General features: G+C 41.0%; 1 protein-coding gene across 1 annotated transcript in view; it reads right to left on the reverse strand.

Annotated features, from left to right (window-relative positions):
* Positions 1-4,452: 4,452 nt before the first annotated feature.
* Positions 4,453-13,828, reverse strand: part of LOC140494071 (suppressor of tumorigenicity 14 protein-like) — a 121,599-nt gene continuing 112,223 nt past the window's right edge. Inside the window, exons 17-19 of the mRNA XM_072592986.1 lie at positions 12,651-12,922; positions 11,444-11,580; positions 4,453-6,104 (exon numbers count right to left, since the gene is read on the reverse strand). Of these exons, the coding sequence (XP_072449087.1) occupies positions 5,943-6,104; positions 11,444-11,580; positions 12,651-12,922 (571 nt within the window). The 3' untranslated portion in view covers positions 4,453-5,942. The remainder of the gene's footprint in view (positions 6,105-11,443; positions 11,581-12,650; positions 12,923-13,828) is intronic.

Here is a 13,828-nt window from a genome sequence, read left to right on the forward strand (position 1 = left end):
CAGGGGTTCAGAGATGGATTGGGATTGAGGTTACATTTAGGATGACTTAGAGAACTTGAAGTGATGATGGAAGTTGTGAATAATCTAAAGGATCCAATGATTAATCAAAATTTAGACTTTCATCTAAATGTCTACATGGCAAAATACCACAACACCTTTCATCCTGAAATTAAAAGTAGTTAAACCCCTATGGAAGGGGGTTGTACAGCTCCAGTTGTTTTTATAGTGATGTGTGATCAATTGAGATGTAAGAGTTTTCAGAATTAGAAAAACTATACACCCTTTCCCAGTTTACACGCAGAGTGAGAAGGATCCAGACATTTCACAGGAAAAGATAGTTCTGTGAAGGTTTAGTTCCAAGCGGTGGAATATAGTACACATCATTTATACCTTCTCTCGGTCTGTGAAACTAGTATTCGTTACTTAATCTCTGGTTTCAGTCACATGATGAATTTTATTTCCTTTGTGCCACAGTCATTTTAATCCTAAAGACTTTAATTTTGCTAACACGCCTATTATCAAATGCTTTTGAAAATCTATCCAAAGCATGCAACATCAACTGTACTATTCCCACCAATCTCTCTCCATACTTCAAAGAAGTACTTCACATTGATGAGAAACATTATTTCCTTTTAACAAGTCTATGCTAATTTCTGAACATTGTCAAATTAAAAATATTAACAACCAACTACTTTACAACATGGAAGCAACCCCAGCACAGAAGATGTCTATTCAACCTCTCATTAACACTTTAACTCATCCCAATCTACTGGTCTTTCCTCAAAGCTACAATTGAATTGTCTTTCACATGCAGATAGCTCAGATCACTTCCTGTTTTAAAAAGCCTTTCCTCGTTTCATTTACCCATCAGTACTTTCTGATCCTCAATCCTTCCATCAACATCCCTTCTAACCACTTTGCTTCTAGCCCTAGAATTTGAAGTCCTGTTGAACTGGTTGAGCATCTGCAACTACTACTTCCCTGCTGACCAAAAGTCTCTCAGCCCATGGACTGCACTAAGTGTCCTTCTGTGATAGGATTCTGCTCTGGAATAACCAAAAATACATTCCTCTCACTGCATCTCTAATTCAGGCTGAGGAGGAGGAGGGACAATGTTTTGAGCAAAAACTCTTCATCAGGAAGATGAAGAGTTTATGCCCAAATCGTCGACTCTCCTGCTCTTTGGATGCTGTCTGACTGGCTGTGCATTTCTAACACCACACTTTTTGACTTATTTAGCACAGTACCATACAAGGGAAAATGTCGATGAAACAGGGCCAAACTCTGTTGAGTTAACTCTGTTGATTCACTCACTACCTGCTGCATGTTTACTTAAGCAATAGTAGCCTTCAGACTGCAGTCAGTACAGAGCCAATTTTGGTCGCCTGTGAAGTCCTACACCTCCAGAATAGAATTTTTCCTATTTTTCACAATGTGCTCAACATTAAGTATTTGATGCAAAAATAGAATTTGCTGGAGAAACCCGGGTCTGGCAGCATCTGTGGAGGAAAAGCAGAGTTAACATTTCAAATCCAGTGACCCTCCTTCAGAACTTTGCTTTTTCTCCACAGATGCTGCCAGACTGGAGTTTCTCCAGCAATTTCTGTTTATATTTCAGATCTTCAGTTTTTTGTTTCATATCAGGTATTTGTTTCTGTGTCAATGTTAAGAATTCCCAGATCATTTGACTACCAGGAATAACACAGAATAAAACCTGTAATTGTGATTAATGAAGCTGGGATATTGGCTCATTGAAATGATATTAAATGACCAGGCTGATGTTCTATTCCCCTAACCAATGCTTGTCTCACTGGAGTTTAATTTAATATAATATTATTATAATTTATTCAGATTGGTGGTATAGTGGAGAGTAAAGGTTATGTAAGATTACAAAGATTTTTTATTAGATTTTTTTTAGATTACTTAGTGTGGAAATAGACCCTTGGACCCAACAAGTCCACACCAACCCTCCAAAGAGCAACCCAGCCAGACCCATTCCCCTACGTTTATTAAAGAGATCTTGATCAGTTGGGTGAATAGACTAAAGAGTGGCAAATGGAGTTTAATTTGAGTAAATGGCAGGTATGACATTTTGGTAAAACAAACAAAGAAAATTAAAAGTAGGGCCTTGGGCATAATATAGAACAGAGAGACTGAGGGGTTCAGCTACATAATTCTTTGAAGTTTACATCATACATATATAAGATGATTAAGACAACATTTAGCATGCTTGCTTTTCATTGCTCAGACCTTTGAAATTAGGAGTTGGGACGATATGTAGAGGTTATATATTATACATTGGTTCGGCATTTTCTGGAGTACTGTATCCAGTTCTGGTCATCCTGTTACAGGAAGGACAACGTTACAGGTATTTCTTCTATAACGTGATGATTACGTTCTCGTGCAGCTCCACATTATAGAAATATCGTGCTTTAGAAACAGAGCTAAAAATGTTGGTGATGTAATCACATTACAACCAACACACATTTTAAAAGGTCGCGCTTTAGAAACGGTGTCCCCAATTGGTCAATCATGTTATAGTGAAGTTGTGTTAACAAAATGTGTGTTATAGCAGAGCAACCTGGAAGCTGGAGAGGATTCAGAAGAGATTTACCAGGATGTTGCTGGAAATGGAGGGTTTGAGTTCTAGGAAAGGCTGAAACCTTTTTCACTGGAAGGTAGGAGGTTGAGAGGTGACCTGATCAAGGATTATAAAATAATGAGGGGTACAGATAAGGTGAATGGTACGTGACTTTTCCCGAAGGTGAGAGATTTCAAGACTAGGGGATATATTTTTAGAGAAAGACATGAGGGACAATGTTTTGATGCAAAGAGTTGCTCATATGTGGAATGATCTTCCTGAGAAAGCGGTGGATGCAGCTACAGTTACAACATTTAAGACATGTAGATAAATACATGAATAAGAAATGTTTAGGGGGATATGAGCCAAGGTTAGGCAGGTGGGACTAGTTTAGATCGGGATTACAGTTGGCATGGACTAGTTGGACTGAAAGGTCTGTTTCCGTACTATGTGACTCTAAGTTAATATTTTGCCGGAATTTTTAAAAAATTATTCCATGGGATGTGGGTGCTCAAGTGTGTTGTCATTGTTTGTTCCCTTGAGAAGGTGATGGTGAGCTGTCTTTGAACAACTGCAGGTACATTTAAAGAACTGTTAGGAAGGAAATCCTAACTCAGTGACAGCATAAGAATGGCAGTATAGTTCCAGGTCATGAGGATGTGTGGTTTGGAGGGTAACTTGGTGGTGGTGTTCCCCTGTATCTGCTGCCCTGTAAAGGGGTTGTCAAAGAAGGGTGCAGTTAGATGCCGGCGGATGTTCGTGAATTGTTGCTTTTTCTAAAAATACAATTATCCAACATATTTCTGTTTGTTATCAGCTTGCAAATTTCCTAGCCTGTAAATGTCCCAAAATTGATTTGACAATTTGCTGCAGTGATAACACTAGCTAAACAATTCAGGATCTTAATTTAACACCAATTTAACACTGCACCTTCAATAATTAATCAATTCATGACTTCACTAATATGTCATTACAGACCTCCTTTCCAGAGAGGTGATTTGAATTGTAGTCCATTATGGGATGGTGGCTGGGCATCTCTGATCAACCACTGCAGTGTGGTAATGTCACTAGGCAAGTCATTCAGACCCCAAATCAATTTTGGGAAGTTTACAGGCTTGATTATTTTTAAGTTGGCAACAGATATTGACAAGATTGAATGCTTCCATGATAGACAGTGGAATTTCAATTTCAATAAAAATCTGAAAATGAAAAGTTAATCTAATAGTGACCATTGTCAATTGTCAAAAAAAACCCCATCTGATTGACTAAGAGGCTTTAGGGAAGGAAATCTGTCTTCCTGAGTCAGCCTATATGTGACCATAGACCTACAGCAATGTGGCAAACAGTTAACAGTCTTCTAGGCAATTAAGTATAGGCAATAAATGTTGGCCTACCCTGCGGTACCCACATCCCATGATAGAAAAGGAAAAGAAAGTCTTCTTAACATCAGATGACTTGATACAGCTGTAGTTTTATTAGAATCAATAGCATTCTGCTAAATAACATAGTGGCTCAGTGGTTAGCACTGCTGCCTCAAAGCACCAGGTACCTAGGTTTGATTCCAGCCTCAGGCAACTGTCTGCGTGGAGTTTGCACATTCTCACTGTGTCTGTGCGGGTTTCCTCTAGGTGCTCTGGTTTCCTCCCACAATATAAGGATGTGCAGGTAAGGTGGATAGGCCATGCTAAATTGCCCATAGTGTCCAGCCATGGGAAATGCAGAGTTACAGAGATGGGGTAGGTTGAGGTGGGATGCTGTTTCAAGGGTCAGTGTGGAGTCAATGGCCCAAAAATCCACACTGTAGGGATTTAATAATTCCATGAATGGAAATGATCAGACATAACACATTGGGAAATATTCCAGACACCAAGTAAGATAAAACAGTTGATTATTGTTTATTTTACGTAGAAAAAATTTAATATATTAAAAAAAGAGTGCTGAGCAAGAACCTGTAATGTGAAATCAGAGAGCAAGATTTAAAACACAGACACATTGTATAAAGAAGACACTTCCATTTCTTTGATCCACATCTTTCACACAGACCCAACATAGCCCTGTGCCGATAAAGGAGTTTATTGAGCTGCTAAATCAACTCATCTCATGAGAGAGTCTGATTTATGCAAGTGGTCAGTTTTGCTTTTTCTAACTAGATTGAGGAAGATGCTTTAACTGGAAGAACTCCTCAGTCACTGTCAGCATACTTGGTTATCTGACCTGGATGATCATCAGAATTCATACATTGGAAACACTGACTAACCTAACACAAGCACTCTACTCTTTCCAGACCTTTCCTTCTGTGCTTCCTGTCTGAAGTCAAAAGTCAGAGAAGCAAGTTACAGCTTGAGGTCTGACTGATGCCAGTTCTTTCTCCAGGGAGCACCAAAGTGGTCCAACTCCCGTAAAGAGACGTTTAAAGGAGGCAGAGTAGGAGCCTGCTATACGTATTTCCATATTAAGAGATGGGCAAAGTTCCATTGTGTAAAATAGCTGAAATTTGAGTAGAATGTTTATCTTGAATTAATAAATCATAACAGTGATGAGGCCAACCCTAGTTACTCATTCTCACAGTTGTTATTTGTGTCAATCTAGTCAAACAAAGTTAGAAAAATTAACCATCGTATCCTCATCACAGAATTGGTAGAATTCTTCAGGAATTGCCAGGAGGTGCCAGTATTTAATCTCCAGAAAATAATTCTGGGTTCCAGATGTTTTCTGATCAAGTGTACCACATACAATCGAATGTAAATAAACATTAAAAACAAATGGAAAATATTGTTACATCAGAGAATCTAATTATTTTACAAAGTTGAGATTTTAAGGCATTGCAGGCTGACACACTTCCCCAATGCGGTGTCTGCCTGTGTGTCCTTCAATCCCCAATAGTCTGCTTCCCCCCTGACCAACACAATCCCATACATCCTACACCACCCAGCACAGTACATCTACCCCACCCGCCCAGTCAGTCCATCTGTCCTTGCCCACATCGTCTAGTGCACTCCATGAATTCCATTGATTTATGGAGGGAGTTGTGTGGAAGTGGGAGGGTGGGCATTCTGGAATATCCCGGGTCGATGTTCTCATTGTCTATATGCCCATTACACACAGAGTATTTACTGGTTCATTAACATGTTAAGTCGCCAAACGTCCCACAGAACATCATCACTCATGGGGATGCCTTCATGGAATTTTGTACATTATCTACAAGTTGGAAAAGAACTTCAATACCAGAAATCAATTGGCACAGGCAAAAGTGAAAGTGTGCTCCTAACTTCAGTCCTCAGATGGATCAGTGCAGCTGGTGACCCAGGGCGGAGTGTGATTCCAAATACTCAGCATGTGATTGAGTGATATTCGGCACAAACTAAACTCCAGAGTGTTTCCTGATCCACTCCCGAAACTTTTCAGCCTTAGTGTAGACTCCTGGTTTATTCCTTCTCGCACATCCATCTCCCCAGCTGACAATTCCAGCTAAGAACACCTTTCCATTACTCTCCACACTGGACAAGGGTCCTCCAGAGTCACCCTGAAAATACACATGAAACAATTAGCATCAGGGCCAAGAAACGACAACTGAATAAAAGTCTCGTTACTAAACCAAACAAACCCACTGTGAAAACTCAGGTTTCACAGCATTGTCCGCTAAATTCTCCATTTCTAGAACTTTTCTTAGTGCTTCAGTTAGCAAGGATTAAATGATCTCAGAATGTGAAGAAATGCTAATTTACGTCCAGCTTTTTACAAATCTGTTGCCTCCAGATTGACTATCAACAGCAATTCCCATTAGCCAGGGGAGCAGGTGATCCAGCAACTGAACCTTACTCAGGCTCCCTACTCTCTCCGCACATATCTCCATGTCCAGAAAAATGGGACTAGTTTAATAATTCAGGCAAATGGAACTGGTTCAATTGTGAAAACTGGGTGTCATGGACAAATGGGGCAGTTGGGTCTGTTTCCAGGCTATAAACTCTATGACTCTATGGGTGTAAGGATGAGCAACCCAGATAGGGGGATCCAGGAGCTTATCTAACAGGTTAGAGAATTTTGCTCCCTTTGTATATGAGAGTGGGGGCTGTAGGGAGGCTGAACAAACTGTTCATATCACTGTGGTAATGGGAGGCACTCAAGAGGGGGCGGAGAAAAGAGAACTGCAGCTATAATCAGGAATGGTACAGTCAGGGGAATAGACAATCTCCTCTGCGTCCATGATCAAGAGTCCCAAAGGATGTGTTGCCTTCCCCCTGCCCCAGTTCAGAATATTTCAGTGGGACTGCAGAGGAATTTGGAATTGGAGGGCAAGATCCATTTGTCATGGTCCACAATCTAGGTCAAAAGAAGTTCTGCTGAGGGAATATAAGCAGCGACAGACTAAATTAAAGAGTAGAACCAAATCAGGTAATAAACTTTTATTACTACCTATACCATGAGCAAATTGGCGTTGGGTCAATAAGACTAAAGAAGTAAGCACATGGCTCAGGTCGGTATGGGAAAAATGGGTTCAAATTCAAGAGACATTGGCATCAGAAGGAGCTGATTTGATGAGACAGGCTCCACCTCTTTCATGCTGTCCTTGAAAATAACATAACTAGGGCTGTGGTTAGGGCTTTCAACTAAATAGTAGGCTTAAAGTTTCTAGAATAGGACAAAGAGTATGGAAAGAGTCAGGAATTTAACCTCAGGTATATCACATAAGGCAACTACTATAGGGGCAGCATGGTGGCTCAGTGGTTAGCACTGCTACCTCACAACACCAGTGACCTGGGTTCAATTCCATCTTTCAGTTGACATTCAGTGCCTCCCATTACCACAGTGATATATGTGCAGTTTACATATTCTCCCCATGTCTGCGTGGGTTTCCACCAGGTGCTCCGGTTTCCCCTCTCAGTCCAAAAGATGTGCAGGTTAGATGGATTGGCCACACTAAATTGCCCATAGTGTTCAGTGACATCTAGGTTAGGTGCGTTAACCATGGGATATATATAGGGATAGGAACAGGGTAAGGGGATAGGACTGGGTGGATGCGCTTTGGAGGGTTGGTATGGACTTCTTGGGCCGGATGGCCTGTTTCCACACTGTCGGGATTCCAATGAACTGAGGTGTTGTACTTAAATGCATGTTTGAAACAAATTAAATAAGCTTGTGGCGCAGATTGAAATTGGCAGGTACGATGTTGTGGGTATCACAAAACCATGACTGCAAGAGTATTACGAGTGGGAATTAAATATCCAAGCATACCTGTTGTATGTAAGGACAGGCAAATGGAGCTGGGGTGGGGGCTAGGTTGCCTTGTGAGTAAGAAATAAAATTAAATCACTAGCAATAAGTAATATAGAGTCAGAAGGTGTAGAATCTGCATGGGTAGAGTTGAGGAACTGCAAAGGAAAAAAGAGACCAGGATGGGAGTTGCCTACAGGCCTCCTCACAGTAGTCAGGGCGTGGGGAAGAAAATAAATCTGGAGATAGAAAATGTGCGTAAGAAAGAGACTCACACCATAATCATGGGGGACTTCAATATTCAGGGGGACTGGGAAAATCTGGTTGGTTGTGAATCTCAAGAAAAGGAATGTCTATGAAATGGCTTTTTAGAGGAGCTTATAGTAGAGCAGAGTAGGGAAGGGGCAATTCTGGATTTAGTGATGTGTCATGAGGCAAATTTGATTAGGGGAGCTGAAGGTGAAGGAACCCCGAAGGGTCAATGACCATATTATGATTTACCAAGCAGTTTCAGAGAGAGAAGACGGAATTAGATGTTAACAATATTATAATTGAGTAAATGTAACCACAAAGACATGAGGGAGGAGCTGGCTGGAGTGGATTGGAATGGAAGTCTGGCAGAAAAGACAGTCCAGCAGTGTCACGGGTTTCTGGGGTAACTTGGGAGGTACAGCATAAATTTATCTCAAGGAAGAAGAAACATATTAAGGGGAGGATGAGGAAAGTTAGGGATGGCATAAAGCAAAAGAAAAAGCATCACACGTTTTGAGAATTAGCAGGATGCCAGAGGATTAGGAAGTCTTTAAAAACCAGAAGATTACTAAAAAGCAATAGCCGGTGGTGGCAAAATATTAGAGTAACCTAGACAGTAATACAAAAGAAAATTGCAAAATGTTGTTTTTTTAAAAGATACCTAAAAGGTAAGAGAGGCAAGAGTGGACATTGCACCACTGGAGAAATAATAATGGGGAACAAAAATGGCAGAGGAAACAAGTATGTACTTTGGATCAGTTTTCACAGTGGAAGGTATCAGTAACATACCCAGACCTTCAAGAGAGTCGGGGCCAGAGTTGAGTATAGTGGTAATCATGAAGGAGGTGATACTGGAGAAGCTGAAAAGTCTGAAGGTGGATAAATCACACAGACAGGATGGACTACAGCCCAGATTTCTGAAGGCAATAGCTAAGATTGTAAGTTAAGAATCAGGTTTATTTGAAAGTACAAGCTTTCTGATCTATTGGACTATAACCTGGTGGTGTTGTGTTGAGTTTTGCCTTCGTCCACCCCAGTCCAACATGGTGTACCTCCACACCATGGCCACCATCGACACCATAAGCTGCCAGGTCAAATTCAAGAAGATCAAGCATATCGACACAGAATGGAAGGTTGTTTAGGGAGCACTTGCTGCAAAGGTTTGTCCCGCTGAGGCAAGGAAAGGATAGAGGGAGAAGGAACCTTAGATGACAAGAGATGTGGAACATCTAGTCAAAAGGAAGAAGGAAGTTTAATAACGATTAAGGAAGCAAGGATCGGACAGGGCTCTACAGAGTTACAAGGTAGCCAGGAAGGAACTGAAGAATAGACTCAGGAGAGCTAAAAGGGGGCATGAAAAAGCCTTGGTGGGTAGGATTATGGAAAACCCCCACGGAGTTCTAAATTTATGCGAGGAATAAGAGGATGGCCAGAGTGAGGGTAGGGCCGATCAGGGATAGTGGAGGAAACTTGTGCCTGGAGTGAGAGGTATATAGGGGAGATCCTTAATGAATACTTTGCTTCAATAGTCACTAGTGAGAGGGACCTTGTCGTTTGAGAGGACAGCATGAAATAGACTGCTACATTCGAACACATTGACGTTAAGGAAGATGTGCTGAAAAGTTTGAAAGAACATGAGGATAGAAAAATCCAAGGCTAGATTGGATATACCCAAGGTTACTATGGGAATGAGGGAAGAGATTGCTGCACCTTTGGCAAAAATGTTTGCGCCCTCATCATTCACTGGAGTAGTACCAGATGACTGGAGAGTGGCAACTGTTATTCCCTTGTTCAAGGAAGGGAGTAGGGATAACCCTGGGAATTACAATCAGTCAGTCTGTCTTATGGTGCTGGGCAAATTATTGGAAAGGATTCTGAGAGACAAGATTTATGATTACTTAGAAAGCATAGCCTGATTAGAGACAGCATGGCTTTGAGAGGGACAGGTCATGCCTTACAAGCCTTATTGAATTCTTTGAGGATGTGACAAAACACATTAAAGGTAGAGCAGTGGATGTGGTGTATTTGGATTTTAGCAAGGTATTTGATAATGTTCCCTACTGTAGGTTCATTCAGAAAGTAAGGAGGCATAGGATAGAGGGAAATTTGGCTGTCTGAATACAGAATTGACTGGCCCACAGACAACAGAGGGTGGCAGTAGATGAAATGTATTCAGTCTAGAGCTTAGTGAATAGTGGTGTTCCACAGGGATCCATTCTGGGACCTCTGCTCTTTGTGATATTTATAATAACTTGGATGAGGAAGCGGAAGGGTGCGTTAGTAAGTTTGCCGACAACACAAAGATTGGTGGAGTTGTGGATAGTGTGGATGGATGTTGTAGGTTGCCACTGGACATTGACAGGATGCAGAGCTGGGCTGAGAAATGGCAGATGGAGCTGAACCGAGAAAAGTGTAAAGTGATTCATTTTAAAAGATCGAATTTGAATGCAGGTTACATTCAATCTAAAGGTAGGATTCTTGGCAGTGTGGAGGAACAGAGGGATCTTGTCCGTAGATCCCTCAAAGTTGCCACCCGAGTTAATAGGGTTGTTAAGAAGGCGTATGGTGTGTTGGCTTTCATTAAGCAAGGGGACTGAGGTTAAGAGCCACAAGGTTATGCTGCAGTTCTATAAAGCCCTGTTTAGACCACACTTAGAATATTGTGTCCAGATCTGTTCGCCTCATGATAGGAAGGATGTAGATGCTTTAGAGAGGGTGCTGAAGGTGAAGGAACCTTCACTGTCAGTAGGTCAAAATCCTGGATCTCCCTCCCTCAGAGTGCTGCAGCAGTTTAACAAGGTGGCTCACCACTAGCTCTGCAATTAAAGCTGGGTGACACATGTTGGCCCCACCAGAGGGGCTCACGTGTAGAGAACAAACAAAAAGGTAAAGACCATCATCTGGTGAAATTCATTATGATGGGCAATGATCCAAAATGTAAATTTAGTTACTTTCTCTGCACAGATACTGCTTAACCTTCCAAGTATCTCCAGTCTGTTTGGCTTTTAATTCAGATTTCCAGTGTCCAATACAATATTTTGCTGAAATTCTAATTGATGGATTTTAAGTTTAGAGAATGGTTCAATGAGGAAGAAAGGGAATAACTGTGTATACAATTGTTCAGAAAATAACAAAGCAAAATTAGTACCGACGGCAATAATTATTTGCATGTTCCAACATTCAAATCAAAAAGAAGAATGTGCTGTGCCCTTCTCAGACTTACTGTTGCAAGATTAAATGAAGTATTGGAAACGTATGCTGATGGCCTCACTGGGGGAAATTTCTGTGGGATTAGTGTTCTAGAATGACCAAGCCCAGATGTGGTTGTTGCCAGGGACTGGCTATACATAACCCACTGCATGTGAAAGAGACTGGCAGAGTGCTGGAGGGTCACCTTACCTGACATGCATCAATGCCTCCACTTAAGAATCCAGCGCACAACATGCGGGAGGTCACAACAGTGCTCAGAAACTTATTGCAGACCTGATTTTTTATGATTCGTAAGTCAGCTTGCTGCAAGACTGTGGCCTCAGGACCTACAAGAGAAGGGAAGAGGGAAGATATTACACATCATTCTTCCAGGTTCCTAGTAGTAATGCACCATGTCATTTAATCAGGGTTCCAAGAAAGCAAATCTATCAACCATAAGCAATGATATCAGCCTGTTCCAGAACCTAAGAAATAAGAGCAGAAGTGGGCTATTCAGCCCCTCATACCTGCCCTGTGGCTCCTCAAGATCATGGCTGAACTGCCACAGGCCTCAACTCCTTTCTTATACCAACTCCTCAGCCTTCTGCTGCTTCATATTTCACATTACCTCCTCTTTAAAATACTTTGTAATTTAGCATCCACAACTCTCTGGTGGTAGAGAATTCCAAACCTTCATTACTCTCTCAGAAGAAATTCCTTTGCATCCTAATTTGAAATGTATGCCCCATTATTGTGTAGAATATCCCAGAAACAGAGTTAATGTTTCAAATTTGGTCTGATTCTTCTTCAAGCTCTGAAGAGGCGTAATGCTTGACTCAATACTTCGACCTGTTTCTCCCTCTGCAGACACTGCCAGACCTATTGGAATTCACAAATATTCAGTGTGTGTGTTTCAGACTTTTATCTGCAGTATTTTGCCTTTATCTTCAATGTTCACCCTGTCAAAAATAGCCCCTCAGAAACTTATATGATTCAGTAAGATGACCCCTTCATTCTTCAAATGAATAAAGGCCTAACATGTTCAGCCATACTTGACCAGCCAACCATCCCAGGAATCAGCCTAGTGAATCTCTTTTGAATTTGTTCAGCTCTCCTATTTCAATATTTACATTCATTTATGAGCCGGTAACTTATTGCAAAGTTTTTGATACGATGGATAGGGAAAAACCTCCCATTATCCATCTCTCTGAAACTTCTCCACTTTCCAAGGGATTGTTTAACTCTTGTCAGTATTACAAAACAATACTACAACCCAAATCTCAGAACATACATGTGGTATAACCCATTGCTGGCATCAACATTTCTTCTTTAACGCAATCATCAAGTTAGATCAAACAGCACAAATGAAAGAGAATTGTAACAGATTCAAGTGTTGCAAGTTGATTGTTTAACTCACCATCTTCCTTCATTCTCCCCCAGCCTGTGACCGTGACAGTTTTCCCAACGGGGAAGTTATGAGATGCATCTGGGAGGCAGATGGGCTGAATGACACTCGAGAAGGTTACAGGACTAGACAACTCCAACAGAGCAATATCATTATCAAAAGTCTGTGGACTGTAAGACTCATGAACAATGATCTGTTTGATATTTCCCATCACTACTTGTTCATTCAACTGCAACTGAACATGCAGGCCAAGGTAAGCAACCCAGATATTAGGATCAGAATATCTATGAGACACAAATACAATGAACCGATTAGTCAAGGACAATGGTCCCCTTAGAGCTGAAATATTTCAAATGAGATCACAGAATCAAAAATTACCCCATCACCTCTACATTGATCATCAAGCTCCTATCTACTCTAGTCCCATTTTCCAGCTCTTTTCCTGCAGTCTCATGTACTATAATGTTTTAAGAGATTTTAAAAAAACTTTTAAATGTTGTGTGGAGCAGAGGGACCTGGTAAACTAATTGGTTACTGATGGTGCCAGCTACAACAGATATTTTCACATTACCAAACAGAATTAACATTTTTAGTCTTAGATCTAAAGGCACAGAAACAGTAGCATACAATTAGAATGTGATTTTAGCTGTAGACTGTTCTGAAACGTTCAGCACAAAGTCATTTGGCCCACTAAGTCTATGCTGACCCTTCTGAAAATCAATTCACCTCATTTGACTTGCCCACTCTTTCCTTTCATACTAGTATCATTTTTCCATATATGTACAAGGAATAAAGTGGTAGGCGGAGGGGGGGTGGACCTGTTGAGGGATCAGAAGTGGCATGCAGCTTAATAGAGGTATTAAATGAATATTTAATGTGCATTTATCAAGGAAGATGATGTCACCCAAGCCAAGTGAAAAACAGATATTCAGGCAAAGAAGTGCTAAAAATTGATGATGTGGTTTTCAATAAACTGTTGATAGTTCAACATTGATAAGACACTGGGAGTTAATGAAATTGCATCCAGAGGTAATGAAAGATAGAAACTGCAAAGGCATTGGCTGTAATTTTCAAACCTTCCTTGCACTCAACTGCTCAAGGAGGTAAAAACAATGACTGCAGATGCTGGAAAACAAATACTGGATTAGTGGTGCTGGAAGAGCACTGCAGTTCAGGCAGCATCCAACGGG

Source organism: Chiloscyllium punctatum, chromosome 23, assembly GCF_047496795.1.
Source record: "Chiloscyllium punctatum isolate Juve2018m chromosome 23, sChiPun1.3, whole genome shotgun sequence".
NCBI lineage: Eukaryota > Metazoa > Chordata > Chondrichthyes > Orectolobiformes > Hemiscylliidae > Chiloscyllium > Chiloscyllium punctatum.